Source organism: Anabas testudineus, chromosome 7, assembly GCF_900324465.2.
Source record: "Anabas testudineus chromosome 7, fAnaTes1.2, whole genome shotgun sequence".
NCBI lineage: Eukaryota > Metazoa > Chordata > Actinopteri > Anabantiformes > Anabantidae > Anabas > Anabas testudineus.
In genome coordinates, this window is record NC_046616.1 from 17,197,348 (window position 1) to 17,212,691 (window position 15,344).

Here is a 15,344-nt window from a genome sequence, read left to right on the forward strand (position 1 = left end):
TCTCCAGTCAGAGCCCCCAGGGCGAAATACACAATAGTAGGAGAAGCTATACGTTATATCGTCCCTGAACATATGCAGTGCTCAATCGGCTGTGGAGGTCAAGATTGCAAGTATGACAACCCAAGTTACTGGAGAGATGACCAGCAGGCAATAAAAGGCCTATACTCATCCTGGTACGTTCTTGTTCTACAATGTACCCTTTCAGTAACTTTTTTTCTGAAATCCTATATTTATTTGAGCTGCAAAAGTTCAGATTTCTACATGCTCTCCACCTCACTACTATTTTTGGTTCTCTTATTTTAGGGTTACGGATCATCTTCTTGCTATGTCCAGACCGTCGTCTGAACTAATTGAGAAATATAACATTATTGACCAATTCAGAAGGTACACACTTTCAGCAGCTCATTGACTATAACATCCAGCACCTTTGAAGATGAGAATAATGAAGTGTACGTGTTTCTGTTTTGTGTCAAGGAATGGTATTAAAACAGTAATCAACCTACAGACACCTGGTGAACATGCCAACTGTGGAAACCCTCTGGAACCAGAAAGCGGTTTCTCATACCGACCAGAGGTCTTCATGGAAAATAACAGTTAGTGCTTTATGCAAGAATTGTTCATGTATCAATAGTGTTGCACCTGTGTGACTAACAACACCATGCAATTTCAGTTTATTTTTACAACTTTGGCTGGAATGACTATGGCGTGGCCAGCCTCACCACTGTGCTGGACATATTGAAGGTCATGGCCTTTGCGTTGCAGGAGGGGAAGATAGCAGTGCACTGTCATGCTGGTCTTGGTAGAACAGGTAAATTTGTTTGTTTTGGCTCAGTCTGATCTTTCAATTGTGGATTTTGATCTACAGTGACATAGTTCCTTGTTGTTCACTCCAGGTGTGCTTCTAGCGTGTTTCATGGCTTACGCTACCAGGATGACTGCTAACCAGGCTATTTTATATGTACGTGCTAAACGCCCCAATTCCATTCAAACCCGAAGTCAGCTGCGTTGTGTCAAACAGTTTGTCCAGTTTCTTACCCCTATGAGGAGTGTGTTTTCTTGTGCTGAGCCTCGATCCAACCCAGTAACACTGTCCCAGTACCTGAACCGCCAGAGACACATACTGCATGGTAATGAGAGGAAGGAGCTGAGACACCTTCCAAAGATTGTTCAGCTAGTCTGTAGGCTGCTGCTGGACATTGCAGAGAATCGACAAGTGATTGAAGAGGACATTTTGGAGGCCCCTGATATTCATGACATTGAGATGACTATGAGCATTATTGAGAAACTAGGCCCAGAATTATTTGCAAAGGAGCCCCGCTTACCAGGTCCGCCCACCTTACCCAGGCATTTCAATGAGCCACCAATCTTCTACCATCGCAAAAGTCTGAGCTATAGTGAATCCGACTTGAGGCGGCTGGGCTCAGAGCTTAACTTCCTAACACAACCTCTCAGTTCCTCATCTGAGGCCACTCTTCAAGTGTCACTCCCATCCCAGCGTCAAGATTGGACTAGTAACATTTCTGAAGGCTCACTCTGGCAAATCAAGAACACAGAAAACCAAAAAGATGGATGCATTGTGGTGAAGAAAGTGAAGTGTAAATCTATCCAACGTAGTGAGTCCGTGGGAAACAATGAACCTGCCAAAAAGGGTAACGTGTTGTCCAGGTGGAAGGCAGAGCAGAGGGAAGAATTAGCAATGAATGGGAAGACATCCCATGGTAGAGAGGAGGAGCAGTCAGAGGTGCCCTTTATCACCCTGCAGTCAGAGTTGTCCCTGGATGCCAGGAGGTTGCTAGTAGCACAGGCCCTGGCAGTGGACCTTTTTCTTGATGGGAAAGAAGAGCACAAGAGCAAAGTCTTATCTTGGCAGGTAACTGACCAATATGGTATAGTAGTATTTGTAGAATGAGAGTGCACACAAATGCTAAACTGTAAACATTACTGCTGTTACATATTCATGACAACTACAATTTGCAGTGATTAAAAAGGATTCATTGCATACACCCAAGAGATGCAATGTATCACCTGACACCAGAAGCAAAAGATGACTACCCACCACAAAATCCATAGACACAGATTTATGCAGTGATTATAAAATGGAATTGTGGTCTAAATTTGTTGGTACCATCCAACATATCTATAATGATACCAAAGACTCTGTAATGAGAATAAGACGTCTACACAAAGCAGCTATAACTTAATCATGTGTGAATAAGTCGTCTTAGTTGCAGATCGAATGATGGAGTCTAACATAACTTCCCATATCTGTGCAGGCAGGGCTGAACCAGGGTGGTGCGTGGGAAAGGCTGTGCATGGAGCGGGATCCCTTCATCCTCGCTGGCCTCATGTGGGCATGGTTCGAGCAGCTTAAAGAGCCAATCATCTCTTGTCAGGATGTCAAAGCACTGAACCCTCACAACACCGATCCTCAAACTGTCCTCAACACACTTGACCAGGTGAGATGTTCCACTGTGCTGATTCTTTTTTTTTAAAAGACAGCAACAATACAATGAATTGCCTGATGAATATTAAAGCATCACTGTTTTTTTTTTAGCTAACCCTAAATCTTAACTCTTCCCAGGCCCAAAAAGAAATATTAACATGCATACTAAACTGTATGGCTCACATGGCAACAATACCAGAAGAGGTTGAAAATGCGTTCCTGAATCGCACAGTTAAGGCTCTCACCTGGGTAAGGAAACCAATGCATCTTTTTTGCAAGTTATAAAAACTTCCGCATGATTTGTTGTTAAAAATCATTATGTTTTGAACAGATGGATATTAACACTGAAGATGAGAACAAGGTGGCAATGACCAGGGTCCTACAGTGTGTCCTGGAGGACATGAGACATATGGCTACCAATGCAGATGAGACATCTACTTCTGCTTTCCTGTTATAGTATGCATGAGCTTCCATGTGGAGATGAAAGAGAAACGTCCTGTGCCTTGTGGCCAAATTATTTAATCTGTAATACCTGACTTGTCAGAGTGGGCTAAATAGAAACCCTTATGGTATGTACTATGTACTTGACTGTCACTGACACATAATTAACTTGCCTCAGTATTACGTTACCTCTGTAGAGAGTAGAGGTAACACCAAGAACAGGTGGCCACAATTTATTTGCATCGCTTTATGCCTTAAGCATGGACACAATCAACACTGACATACCTCAGTTTCAGAAGCATAGCTGTAGATTAGATTAAACATTTGCTTTAGCAAGCATGTTGTATCACACGCTGTATCAATGCCTTACCAGCGACATAGTGTTTCTTTTCTGTATAACATGTTACATTCTCTTTTTGTAAACTTATTGTGACAGCTGATAATAAACGTTTCTCCTCTCTTTCGGGTGGGTTGTGCGAACTGTAATATGGTTGTTTTTTTGACGTAGGGATGCTCAGGAGGTGAAAGAATAAGCTTTTAGGACATCTTTCCCATCTTTCCCCTCCACTGAGGCCACAATGCTGGAGTAGTCGCAAGCAACATGAGTGAAGCCTCTAAAACGCAGAACAGAAAGCAGAAGGTCACAAGATTAGTAAATGAAATAAACCTTGTCCTAATATCAGGTGATATTTATGTCTTAGATATGCCTGTTACTGCTGATACAGCATACAGTACCTGGACATTGTGTGAGAGCCTCCCAGTAAGTGGTATCTGCTCTCTAGAGTCAACCCACGGTCTCTGTCATTTTTCCATGTTAGTACTCTTAAGGAGAGGTCCTGTGACGCTGTCACCACTCGAAAGGTATCCTGTAAATGTTCAGACAAATGTGTACATTGTACTGTAACAAAGATCAGATGGGAGATTTATTTGAATTCCAATCGGGAAAAGATCTTACCACACATAGAGAAGAGATAGACATAGTATGTTCTTTAAAGCTAGCAAGCAGGGCTCCTTTCAGAGAGTACACCAACAGCTCCTGGTCAGCTGCCACCACTAAACAGTTGCTGCCCTTTGCCTCTAGAAGGATATGTGAGGACCAGGTGTTCACTGTCAAGGGGAAGGACTCCACCGGCTGGACTGAGACGGGAAGAGATTGGAAAATATACAAGGTCAAGCCAAACTTTAAAAGAAAGAAGTCTATATTTTAAACCCTAAAACTATATTCCAGGATTTTGTTTTGTGTTTCAGAGTCCTTCATTCAGTTTTTTGAGTACCTTCTTTTATTCATTCTGCTTAATTTACATATATTTTTATTTCTTACAGTGATCTGAATGACCTTTAACAAAACACAGAGGATAGGTGGACTTACAATGAGTCACTATTTGGTTTTCTAATGGCTATCAAGAGATATCAGAAAGCCTATTCCTCGCCATTCTGTAAATACCGTGTCTCAGTCCTCACCCTGTATCTCTGACTTGTACTTAGTCTTTTTAATGCTGACATCAAAAACAGTGAGGGCTTTGTTGTTCGAGTGCTCGCTGTGGTGGATGATGGCCAGTCTGGCAGGCTGGGTGGGTATGAAGACAGCAGCCTGGCCTCCAGCGACAGGCAGAAACTGACACAGAGGATCTTCGTCCTCAGGTGGATAGGTCAAACTCTCAGTATAAATCACCTGGCGAGAAAACAAAGAACAGGAATATAACGACTGTGTATTTTACCACTGCGTCACTTGCGCACAGGTAAAAGAAAACACAGAGACCAGAGCAGGAAACACAAACATCAAGTGAGGCTATCAATGACAACAAGAAATACCTTTGGACTTAAATCATTATTGTCCTTGGTTCCAGCCGTGATCCATTTCTTGTCAGGTGAAACTAGAAGTATGTTGACTTTAAAGGTGTCACACACCATAATGTTGGACTTTTTAGTCAAAGTTGAATCAGCGAGTGTACACAGAGATCCCTGGCTGGTTCCAACCTGAAAGAGAATACCATAAACCGATACTACTGCCTGGGAAAAAACCTTTTACATTACTTTCATGTCTGAAACCAAGAATATCTGAGGTTACTTACAGTCAGAAACCAGTCGTTGTTGATATTGTACTGGAGTAATGTACAGTGTGGAGATGCAGTGGAAAAGGAAGCCACCTCCTGGCCAGTTTGACCCTGCCAGGTCCTAATGAGGCCAGTGGAGTCTGCTGTGATCACAACTCCGCGCTGTTCGTCACTTATAATCCCTGTCAGAGGACTCTGTACAGGACTGCACCACAAGAGCTCACCCTGCAAGAAAGGAAATGTCTTGATCATGGCCATTGTGTCAGTGGTGTCCAGCTGGAATAAGGCTGCACGCATGTAGCTCACAGCAGCACATAACTGCAGCAAATATGGAGTAGATAAAAAGTCTCAATGCAGTATGAAACAGACATTCAAGTACTGTCACTTTCAGCGCCTACTCTACTCTGTGGAATCACAAAAAAAAAAAAAAAAAAAAAAAAACACTACCTGGAAATATATTGTGTAATGTTTTGATAACCAACAGCATATTTAGAGTGAGTCAGAGTCTGACTACCTTCAAACAACAAAACATAGCACTGGTAGAAATATGTTTACTGAGTGTGCATGGTGATGATGACGGTGGTGCGCTGACCTTTTGGATGTTCCACGCTCGGACTGTACCATCACTAGACGCGCTGCACACTGTGGCATCTCTGCTCCAGAGGTCAGGATGCTGAGGCGAATTCCCCCGCAGGTACACCAACCCCACCACCCGTCCTGATGGATGCCAGTGCGCGCGTCAGACAACAATAATGAAACGAGAGGCGTAGCAGAGCGACCCAAAAGGCCAAAACCCGCGCCTACCTGTGTGTCCCCTGAGGCTTTTGCAGGCGTAACCTCCCGTCTGGCCTTTCGTCATCTTCATCTCTAAGTGGGAACGTCGCAGGAAGTACCTCTTCCATGAGTGATTCACGTGTTCACCTCCCAACACGGCGAGGTTACAGAAACTCCAGCGCTGCAGACTGAGCCTCCTGAAGGGGCCACAGAAATGCTCCTATGCTTTAATGACGCGTCATCTAGACTGATGTCGCTTTACAGTAGTTGGTGTAAAGTGCAGATCGGGCTCACCTCCACAACCAAGGCGTCTCTACAGCTTCATGCCAGTCCTAAAAGAGTATTATAAAGACACAAGTGAAACACTTTACTGTCATTCGCACTGGGCTGTCTCTTACAGCCACTTCCGCATGCTGGACACTCCTTACCTTGCACACACTTGAGGCACTGATTAAATCGTCCTCGGTCAGGAATGAAAATATATGAATAAGACAGTCACCGATCAGGTGGGGGCGAGGAGGCTCCATGCTGACTTCAGCAATCTTGCACCTTATCTAGTGATCTTCCTAATTTACTGGCACGTCTGGCAGTACCAACTCTGTCCGAGCTACGGGAAGACCAAAGTGACGTGAGGTGGGGTGTGGTTTGTTTAGCTGTTCTTTACCTGCAAAGCCTGATTTGCACCAGCAGATGTCGCCATAGTAAAAGGCAGGCCAAGCACAGTATCCAACATCGTGGCGCACTCCTGGTAGCGCGCCCCAGGTGCAGTAAGACGCTGATGAATTCTGCTTTTGGTTACATATACAGATGTATCAAAAGTCAAAATGGTGGGATTTCCTCAGATCTGAGCGTTACCGGTTCACCTGATGACAGAAACAACACATCTGGCTTGTGTGACTTGTTTCAGTGTCACTTTTGTGACGCTTCTTTTTTGGCAGGTGTGGAAAAATATAATTTTCGGTGAAGCAACCTTAGTAACACCTGTATAAAGCACAAGCTTATGGAGGCCTGACCCACTTAATAAACAAATAAGTAGAAATCCCATCAGAGCAGATGAATGCGTGTGTGTGTGTGTGTTGTGTGTGCATGTGTGTGTGTGTGTGTGTGTGTGTGTGTGTGTGTGTGCGCGCGTTGAGATCAGCCCTGGCGGGATTCTTGAGCAGGGCCCCATGTCTCCTGTGAACACGCCCCAGATAGATGAGCCAGATATATAGCCAAGACCTGCGGGTAGCAGAGGAACTGTGAGAAAGAGATAATCGCACTTGCTCACCCCAAGGGTTACCTGTGACACCCTCGCAATGACAAGAGGGCCCAGCGAACGGGGGCCACGTAAAGGGAGCTTGGATGACGCCTTAGCCGGCAATTTGTAAAAAGTTTCCGTGGTGTGCTGGCTTTAGATGCTTCTTGTCTTTTTGGAATTCCTTTGGAGTTACCTGGGCTGTGATCGATCGGAGAATAAGCGGGCAGGGTTATTCATCAGCTCCACAAATCGTTGCATGAAACTGAGAGCGGGGCCGCAATGAGTCGGAGAAGTCGCCGCTGGATTTTAAGAGTTTTACTATGTCTGGGAATTGTTTATTTGAAAATTGGGTGAGCCGCGTTATTTACCTTGTCACTAGTGTGTTGTGCGTTATTCGTACAGATAAAAGGTGTTCACTTTCACCTGCTGATGCTTCTTCGGAACGACCAGTGTTTGCTCCAGAGAAAGTCGTAGATTTGATAAATGATAAACAAACCGTGTGGGAAGAGCGTAAACTTATCTCTGCTAGACTCGTGGTAACTGCATGCTTATCACTTGACGACACTTCCTTCATTATATCTTTAAAGCTTGGTAAAGCTCATGCGGGCATCATCTGCATCATCTGAATATAGCTTCGATCTTATACAGTGGGTTTTATGGTAGAATTTGTGAACACATAGTGAATCAAATCATTTTGGGATGAGTTTTACTGTTTAAATACAGCTACATCGTTGCAGCAGAACTGTGAACATTGAGTATTTGGATTACACTTGATAAAGAAAAGGCAAATGCATTGGATTTGAAAATGTCATTTAGATTATCTGGGGAGGAAAGAAACTTTAACCAGCACAGCAAAATATATTAGAAGCGAAAATAAAAAATGGTTTGTGGCTTCTTTTTATATATTATATTTTACCCGTCTTCCATTCACAGTGGCTTCTCGTCGGTGGTGGCCCTAGGTGCGAGCATAATCTGTAACAAGATCCCTGGTTTGGCCCCCAGACAACGGATTATTTGCCAAAGTCGCCCCGATGCCATTATCGTCATCGGAGAGGGAGCGCAAATGGGCATCAACGAGTGTCAGTTTCAGTTCAAAAATGGGCGCTGGAACTGCTCTGCGCTTGGAGAGAGGACAGTCTTCGGAAAAGAATTGAAAGTGGGTATGTTGCTGTCTGCTAACGTTTGTTTACAATTTGAACCTTTTTTTTTTCTTTCAGCTGTAAACACAAAGAATGAATCAGAATCTCGACGCGTATTTGTGCGCGTCGTGCGTAAAACGCGCACAATATTTAGCTTTCGTTCTTTTCGAGAGTCACCCAAATCATATCACTTTTTATAAATAAAAGCACAAAACGGAATGGCCACAGTATATTCTGGTACTAATTAAACATAAAACTACAACCCATTGAATACTGTCTGTTAGTAAACTTGTGACCTTGACATGCACCGTTCATTTATTATGACTAAGAAAATATAATTGCAAAGCTGGTGCACTTGATCTTAAGTGAATCTTAAATGCTCCTCTACTTTGCATTATTATAGGGAGCAAGGAGCTACAGTAGTGTCATTTACATCAGGCCTAGTTTTGCTCCAGACTTTTCACTGAGTGGGGCTTGTATAAAAGGTATCTGAAGCCAGCACTGTAACAAAGCTCTTGTGAATGTTGGCAGCCTTTCTTTTCAGCCCAGCAGAGTCTCTAGAGACACATTTCACTGGTCTTTATCCTGTCTGGTGATGGGTGCTCACTGTAAGAATGTAGATCTTACCACGGGTATAAGTTACAGTGGGGAAAAGCCAAAAGGAAAGCAAGACTCGAAAGTACTAAATTAGAGAAATAACTTCATCTAAGTCAATGTTCCTAATGTTGAGACAAAGGTCATCTCCAAAGATGGGATGAATCAATGCTGGAATCATAGCCGTGATTCTGTTTGGTGCTTTTTTTTTTGCCTATTTTGAACTCATAAAGAGGATTAAAGACTGACAGATATTAATAAAGTTTAATGAAGTATAATGATGTTTCATGGCTAAAACCACTGTGGGGAGTTTGATAATCACAGAGGGCTCTTTGTGCAACATTTTAATAATAAAAAAAGGAATTTATAATAATTAAATTTAAATAAAATTTTATTTAGGTTGTATCCATCCAGAGCTCTTGAGGTAAAACAAAACTCCAATTTCGCTTTTGCACAATGGTCAGTGAGCGTGAACCATCTGTTTGAAGCCATCTTGCCTTCTGCTATTGGATAAAAAAGGATTATATCTTCATGCTGTTGAAACGAAAACAGTGGTGTTTGACAGTCCTTTATGAATGAGTGGGTTTTAACCCACAGTCTTGTTCTATGTTTCCAACAGAGAACTTAAGTTCTATGGCACAGACAGCCATACCAAATAGATTGGTTTCACTGATCAGATTAGCATAGAAGGCGAATAGTTGTAAATGAATGCCATTGTTAATGCCCAGGCTGAGTGGAGCGCTGCAGCTTGCAATTGTTCTTTCAGTAAAAGGAGGCTTGACTGGCAAAGTGACCAGATGCTTATAGGTAACGCAAGGTGCATCAGCATTCAGCCATTTTGCTTTTTAAGCTTCAACTATGATCGTACTTGAACTTTGTAAGTGCACAACATGCATGTGTGAGATGAGGTCCATATTAAGAGTAATTCAGTGACACCGCAGATATGAAAGAGAAATGAAGATGACAGAAGAACAATGAGCTGGAACGCCTAGTTCAACTTATACAGGGTCTTTTGCTTTTTTGTCCACTTATTTAAAAAAAAGATTTCCATCTCTCATTACAAGGTTATGAAGAATTCATACCGTCTTTTGTGGTGAACCCATGCACTCAGAACTGCAGGGGAAAAATTAACAACGGCGTGCACTGGCACACCTTCTTTTTTGGCTCAGAGCCCACTGAGTCTATAAAAACGTCAACATAATTGATGCCTCAATATTAGTTTTTTTTTTCAATGGCAAGGGCACACAGCCAAGATGTTTATCAAAAACATGGCAGCTTTACATAGTGAACCGGGTGGCAGGAGGAAGCACAAGGAAGGTATGATGTTTGTTTTGAGCAAACAGAGACAAGAGGAGTTTATTTACACATAGATATGATTGATGTTGAGACCAGCCGTTTCCTGTTTGCATGATAATGGATCACAGATTTGAAAATTAAAACGCTGATTGTGTTTATGAGTTTGCACATTAGGCTCTAAATAAAGTTATATTATTTTATATAATACTAAACTTTCTCTTTATATTTCTTTTCCTTTCTTTATATCTGACTTTGCTTCAGCATTTGTCTATAAATCCTGTCAGATTAATCTTTAATTATTGTCGATATTTCCGTGTGTGTATGTGTAAATGATTTGTTAGCTCGACTTAGGTGAGATAACGCAGGACGAAGATTCTGTCAGTCTCTTATAAGTTTACAAAGAATGGGTTAGTTTCTGAGCAGATCAATAGCTCTTCCTTGCTGACAAACCTTTTATTCATGCTGCTTTATTGACTAGGCTGCCAGCAGCCATTTTAGTTCACGGGCAGGACAGTTTCCAGGTCAGGTTTCAAAACACTGCAGCTCTTAATTGACATGTCAGTAAGACTGTGATGCAAGCACACATACTGTTAATTATTAATCTCTTTTTCCTATTTAAATCTCTCTTACGTACTTGTTGTATCCCCCTAAACCTGGAGGGAAAACACCTTGACACCCACACAAACCTGTACCTACTTCATTTTATTAATCTCCTTTTTTTCCTCGTTCCCCAGGGAGTAAAGAGGCTGCGTTCACCTACGCCATCATTGCAGCGGGGGTGGCCCATGCCATCACTGCGGCCTGTACGCAGGGGAACCTGAGTGATTGCAGCTGTGACAAGGAGAAGCAGGGTTTCTACAGTAAAGATCAAGGTTGGAAGTGGGGAGGCTGCTCTGCAGACATCAGTTACGGCCTAGGCTTCTCCAAAGTATTTATCGATGCTCGGGAGGTCAAACAGAATGCAAGGACGCTCATGAACCTCCATAATAACGAGGTGGGACGCAAGGTAAGTGATTAGTAAGAGGATTGTGCCTCGTTATACACTAAATAATAAAAAATAGTGCAAATATTGTCCTCTCATTTAAAAAAAAAAAGTTTTTTAAGACGCCGATGACATATTTGACTTAAATGTCATGGTTAACTAAAGCTGGACTACTCCCTGTAAACAGCCTCTGCCATGCTGTGGTTTGGGTGAACTCCGGCTGTGTCCTGGGCAAAGGGACCAGAATTAAACAAGCAGTGGAATAAAAGCCTTCTTTTAGAGGAAGAGCTGTCGAATAGTTGGGGTTTGATTACAGCCCAGATCTCTGCTCTGTAAACAGACTGACACTGTGCAAAAAGGCATTAACCCAGTCCCCTCCACACTTGGCACCTCCAGGACAGCGTACAGTTTCTCGAACATCGTAAACCCACATCAGGTGCAAGGTGCTTGTACATGCACGTTGGAGGTGTGTACTGTTTGGTTACTAGGTCTGATCATCATTGTGTAGCTATGCACTATGCACTACGCACTATGCGTATGCACTTGACCTGCATACCAACTCTAATCCACAGTTTTTATACAGACATTAGCCATCAGGTCCACATCAAGTCAAAATGATCTTTTACTTATGATGCAGTTGTCTGCGCCTGCTGCCGTATAATAGCAACAAAAAGCTGAATTGAAACACATTTCACAGTTTTCCTGATGTGGTGACCTGCGCATTCGGTGGCTTTTCTGCATGCATGGCTGCAGAACACAGAGCGCAGAGTGACAAAGAGACTCCAGTAAGTCTAGAGGTTAAAGATTGAGCGGAATAATGTGCCAAACAGCCAAAGTGAGAAGAAAGAAGGTTTACCCAAGTTAACTCATATCCCCTCTCTTTCTGTCCCCTGAGCCAAAATAGCCTGATTCACACAACGAACACGTCCAACACAGTGGCTGAAAAGCCTCCTTACACTCAATTGTACAGGGCAGATCATTTTCTGCGTGCATTTCAGGACTATGAATTCAAATTGGCTTATCTGGACAGCTAAATTGCCTCCCAGGGAAAAGATTGTACTTGTGGATTCAAACCTTGTGCAATTTTCATTCCGTACCATTCTTTCTGCTAATAAATAGACTCCCTGTTTTGAAAGTTATCCACCCCTCCTCCTTTATTTATGCTAATCAAAAGCAGTGACACTGAGCTGGAGCACCGTTCACAGCTCCCTGGTCGAAGACATCCACACAAAGGCTGTCACAAGTGTTGGTCACAGAACAACTGATGGATTAGGGAGTTGAAGCCAAGGGTTTTATGAAGTGGTTTGCTCCAGGAAAAGTTGTTTTTTCGTCCTTGTTCACATGTCGCTTTTGGGGTTTTATTGTTACTGTTTATTTGCCAAGAACACAGAAGCGTAAATATCCAGCTAATGGTTTCTGGAGACCATATCGCATACCAAACCCCTAGCATTTCGGCAACACAAAATTGCGACTGTCCTTGCTTATTACTAAAATTCCAGTTCGAGTCAATGGCGCTTCTCGTTGTCATCAGTTCAGGTTTTAGCAGTAATCCTAGTCACTCAGCGTACAGTCACTCACTGTGTAGTATCTACACACAGAGCCTGAAATCTGATACATTATTTTGGCTTCTGTGTATATGGTATCACACTGCTTTGTAGTGGGGCTGTAATAAATCCCCAACCATAGTGTATTTGACACCTACATTGTTATTAGTTGCACATTTGTCACTTACTAAATGTGAATTTGAAATGTGGATTGAAGTCTACCTAGTTCTTTGATAGATCAAACCGTGAAATCATTATTTCTGACAACTGCCTGACGATTGGTTCAATTATAGCAGTATAGTGTTATTAAGCTGTAATGAGGCTATCAGTCACCACTGCAATGTTTTTACAGTTGCCAGTTCCTATGATGTTACTAAGTTGTTTTTGCGTCTCTAGGTCCTGGAGAAGAATATGCGACTGGAATGCAAGTGTCATGGTGTCTCAGGCTCCTGCACCACCAAAACCTGCTGGACTACACTTCCCAAGTTTCGCGAGCTCGGCTACATTCTCAAGGAGAAGTATGCCCACGCGGTGCACGTGGAAGCAGTGAAAGCCAGCCGCAACAAGCGGCCTAAATTCCTCAAGATCAAGAAGCCTTACTCTTACAGGAAGCCCATGGATACAGACCTGGTGTACATAGACAAGTCACCTAACTACTGTGAGGCGGACCCTCTCACTGGGAGCTTGGGGACACAGGGCAGGGTCTGCAACAAGACTATGATGCAGCACATCAGCGGGTGTGACTTGATGTGCTGCGGTCGAGGATACAACACACACCAGTATTCCCGCGTATGGCAGTGCAACTGCAAGTTCCTGTGGTGCTGCTACGTTAAGTGCAACACCTGCAGTGAAAGGACAGAGGTGTACACATGCAAATGAGAATATTTATTGAATGGTGTATGCGGCGATGTACGAGAGCGTGTGTGTGTGTGTGTGTGTGTGTATGTCTTTGACTTGTCATGGACAAACTGGAGCTGTAAAACACAACAAAAAGGCTGACATTGCAGTCTGTTCATACACTTACCGCGCTGTACAGTAAGTGGAAGATGTGACGTCATCACTCCTTTGCACACTAAGCTCTTCACCCCCTCTTTTTGGACTGGGATGCGGCGTTGAAACAGAGTGACAAAACACTGCCAAGGGAAAAGCTGTACCCTTGCACGTGGGACAGGGTGACCACAGTGTGAGTCATCGAAACACAAAAGTGCAAGACTTTAAGCTATATGGACTATATGTGTTGATATTTTGACAGTTGCAAATGATTGAATTATGGTGGATGTGATTGCTGGGCAGGACACTCTGCTGTAGTTCTCGCTTCCTGTGCACAGATGAAATGACACAACCATTTGGAATATTTAACATACTGTATTTAGAAAATGGAAATAATTAATATTAATTTATTCTATTAAAATAAACTACTGATTTTGTCCATTTTGGATCAAAAGTAACAAAACGCTGGGAGGTTTTAGTTTATTAAATCAATCAAAACCTGTATGTGGTTAACACACTGGATCTGAATCTGTCTGGAATGATGTGCGCTCTTGTAGAATAATGCGATTCCAGATGAAACTGCTGTAGGCTACTCACATTGACCTTCTGACCCTCTCATGAGTTTGTCTTCCCTCTGTTTGCTGCTAGTCTAGAGAATCCTTCTTGCGGAGGTAGAGGGCTGTACGCTCTGCTGACTGTCTTCAATGGCATCGCTCACTTCAAGCTGATTTAATTTAAAAGGACTTCTTCACTGATTTAAAAAAAAAAACAAACAAACAAACTTGGGCACAATTTCCACTTTTGGTAAATATTGGTTAATAGAGTATATTTTGTAAAAGCCTATTTTTATATGAATGTCTTATTTATATCTTTTGCATATTCAATGTAAAGTTCGGACCGTGACACCTATTATTAAATCCCTTGTGAGGAAAAACTGATATATCGAAGTTGGCCCAAGCTGTCATTGCCATGGTTGTATATTGTAAATGATACTGTTTGTATGTGCCTGTGTTCAAACATCTTTGTTTACTGCATTTCATGACTACTGCTGATGGAATACAGGAACAGAATAACACTAACAAGACATGATTTCCATTGTTGCTTCCTTTACACATCATATTTCACTCTGATCGCGACACAAGAACAAATTGAAATGCCGTACCAAAAAGAAATAACCTAGTAACGCGGTAATTTTACAAGGATATAACACACCAGAGCTGCTGCAGTGTTAAAAATGACATAGTGTGCAACAAAATGGAAGAAAATGGTAATTGGTCTTAACATTTTCTTACCATAAACCAGCAAAGCAGTGGAGTTGTTGAACTTTTATGCCATAAATTATTTAAATTGCTCATTAAATGAGGATCAGTTGACTGATTGAGTTGTTACTTTCAAATGAACATAAAAGTAAATCTTCATAATAGCAGCCGTGTTGGAGTTTGCATCATTATCGGACACTGGTCATAAAATAAATGTTCTCAAATATTATATGGCCGCCATCAGCTTTCAAAGCTTATCAACCAGCTACAATGTGTGCAAGATTCAGCCACAAAAAGACACACACAGTCTTTCAGAGGGGAAAGTTATTCAGACTTAATTGAGGGCCCATATTGCACACTGGCAAGCAGCTGAATGTGTCCGAGGAGAAAAGTATTTGTGGTCTAATAGTAGGGTACCAGGGTAATTGATGAGGCTGCTCGGGCAGACTGTCACAGTGATGACTTGCTCAGTCGGGGGAGTGGGAGCTGTCAGGTGATAGATGACTCGCACATCTGCTTCATTCACTGCTGGGCCACTAGTTGCTACAACAACACCAGTGCAGCATAGAAAATGCAGGGCCGTCTCCA

At 42.5% G+C, this 15,344-nt stretch overlaps 3 protein-coding genes across 3 annotated transcripts; 2 read left to right on the top strand and 1 right to left on the bottom strand.

Moving 5' to 3' along the window:
* Positions 1-2,916, top strand: ptpdc1b (protein tyrosine phosphatase domain containing 1b; the record flags this gene model as incomplete). Its single annotated transcript, XM_026367608.1, has 8 exons — positions 1-173; positions 304-384; positions 475-593; positions 671-808; positions 894-1,870; positions 2,274-2,456; positions 2,582-2,692; positions 2,775-2,916. Coding segments are annotated over 8 exons (1,908 nt in total), but the record flags the coding sequence as incomplete, so codon positions are not given.
* Positions 2,917-2,944: 28 nt separating this feature from the next.
* Positions 2,945-6,338, bottom strand: fbxw12 (F-box and WD repeat domain containing 12). Its single transcript, XM_026368284.1, has 10 exons — positions 6,141-6,338; positions 6,007-6,044; positions 5,743-5,909; positions 5,531-5,655; positions 4,957-5,163; positions 4,697-4,861; positions 4,346-4,556; positions 3,840-4,021; positions 3,620-3,750; positions 2,945-3,498 (listed from the first exon to the last, which is right to left on the bottom strand). Exons 1-10 carry the CDS (start codon positions 6,237-6,239, stop codon positions 3,399-3,401), a joined length of 1,425 nt encoding a protein of 474 aa, XP_026224069.1. The 5' UTR covers positions 6,240-6,338; the 3' UTR covers positions 2,945-3,398.
* A 625-nt stretch (positions 6,339-6,963) lies between these two features.
* On the top strand, positions 6,964-14,531 carry LOC113167909 (protein Wnt-7a). Its single transcript, XM_026368845.1, has 4 exons — positions 6,964-7,302; positions 7,886-8,112; positions 10,716-10,987; positions 12,904-14,531. The coding sequence occupies exons 1-4, from the start codon at positions 7,232-7,234 to the stop codon at positions 13,384-13,386; spliced, it is 1,053 nt and encodes a 350-aa protein (XP_026224630.1). The 5' UTR covers positions 6,964-7,231; the 3' UTR covers positions 13,387-14,531.
* The last annotated feature ends 813 nt before the right edge of the window (positions 14,532-15,344 follow it).

Bases quoted from the DNA above. Each gene is read 5' to 3' on its own strand.
- fbxw12 (XM_026368284.1), bottom strand. From the start codon at position 6,239: ATGGAGCCTCCTCGCCCCCACCTGATCGGTGACTGTCTTATTCATATA. The intron at 4,862-4,956 runs GTAAGTAACCTC...ATTCTCTTTCAG, and splicing joins ACAACGACTGGTTTCTGACT to GTTGGAACCAGCCAGGGATC. The intron at 4,022-4,345 runs GTGAGGACTGAG...TTCCCGTCTCAG, and splicing joins GTACAAGTCAGAGATACAGG to TCCAGCCGGTGGAGTCCTTC.
- LOC113167909 (XM_026368845.1), top strand. From the start codon at position 7,232: ATGAGTCGGAGAAGTCGCCGCTGGATTTTAAGAGTTTTACTATGTCTG. The intron at 7,303-7,885 runs GTGAGCCGCGTT...TTCCATTCACAG, and splicing joins ATTGTTTATTTGAAAATTGG to TGGCTTCTCGTCGGTGGTGG. The intron at 10,988-12,903 runs GTAAGTGATTAG...TTGCGTCTCTAG, and splicing joins ATAACGAGGTGGGACGCAAG to GTCCTGGAGAAGAATATGCG.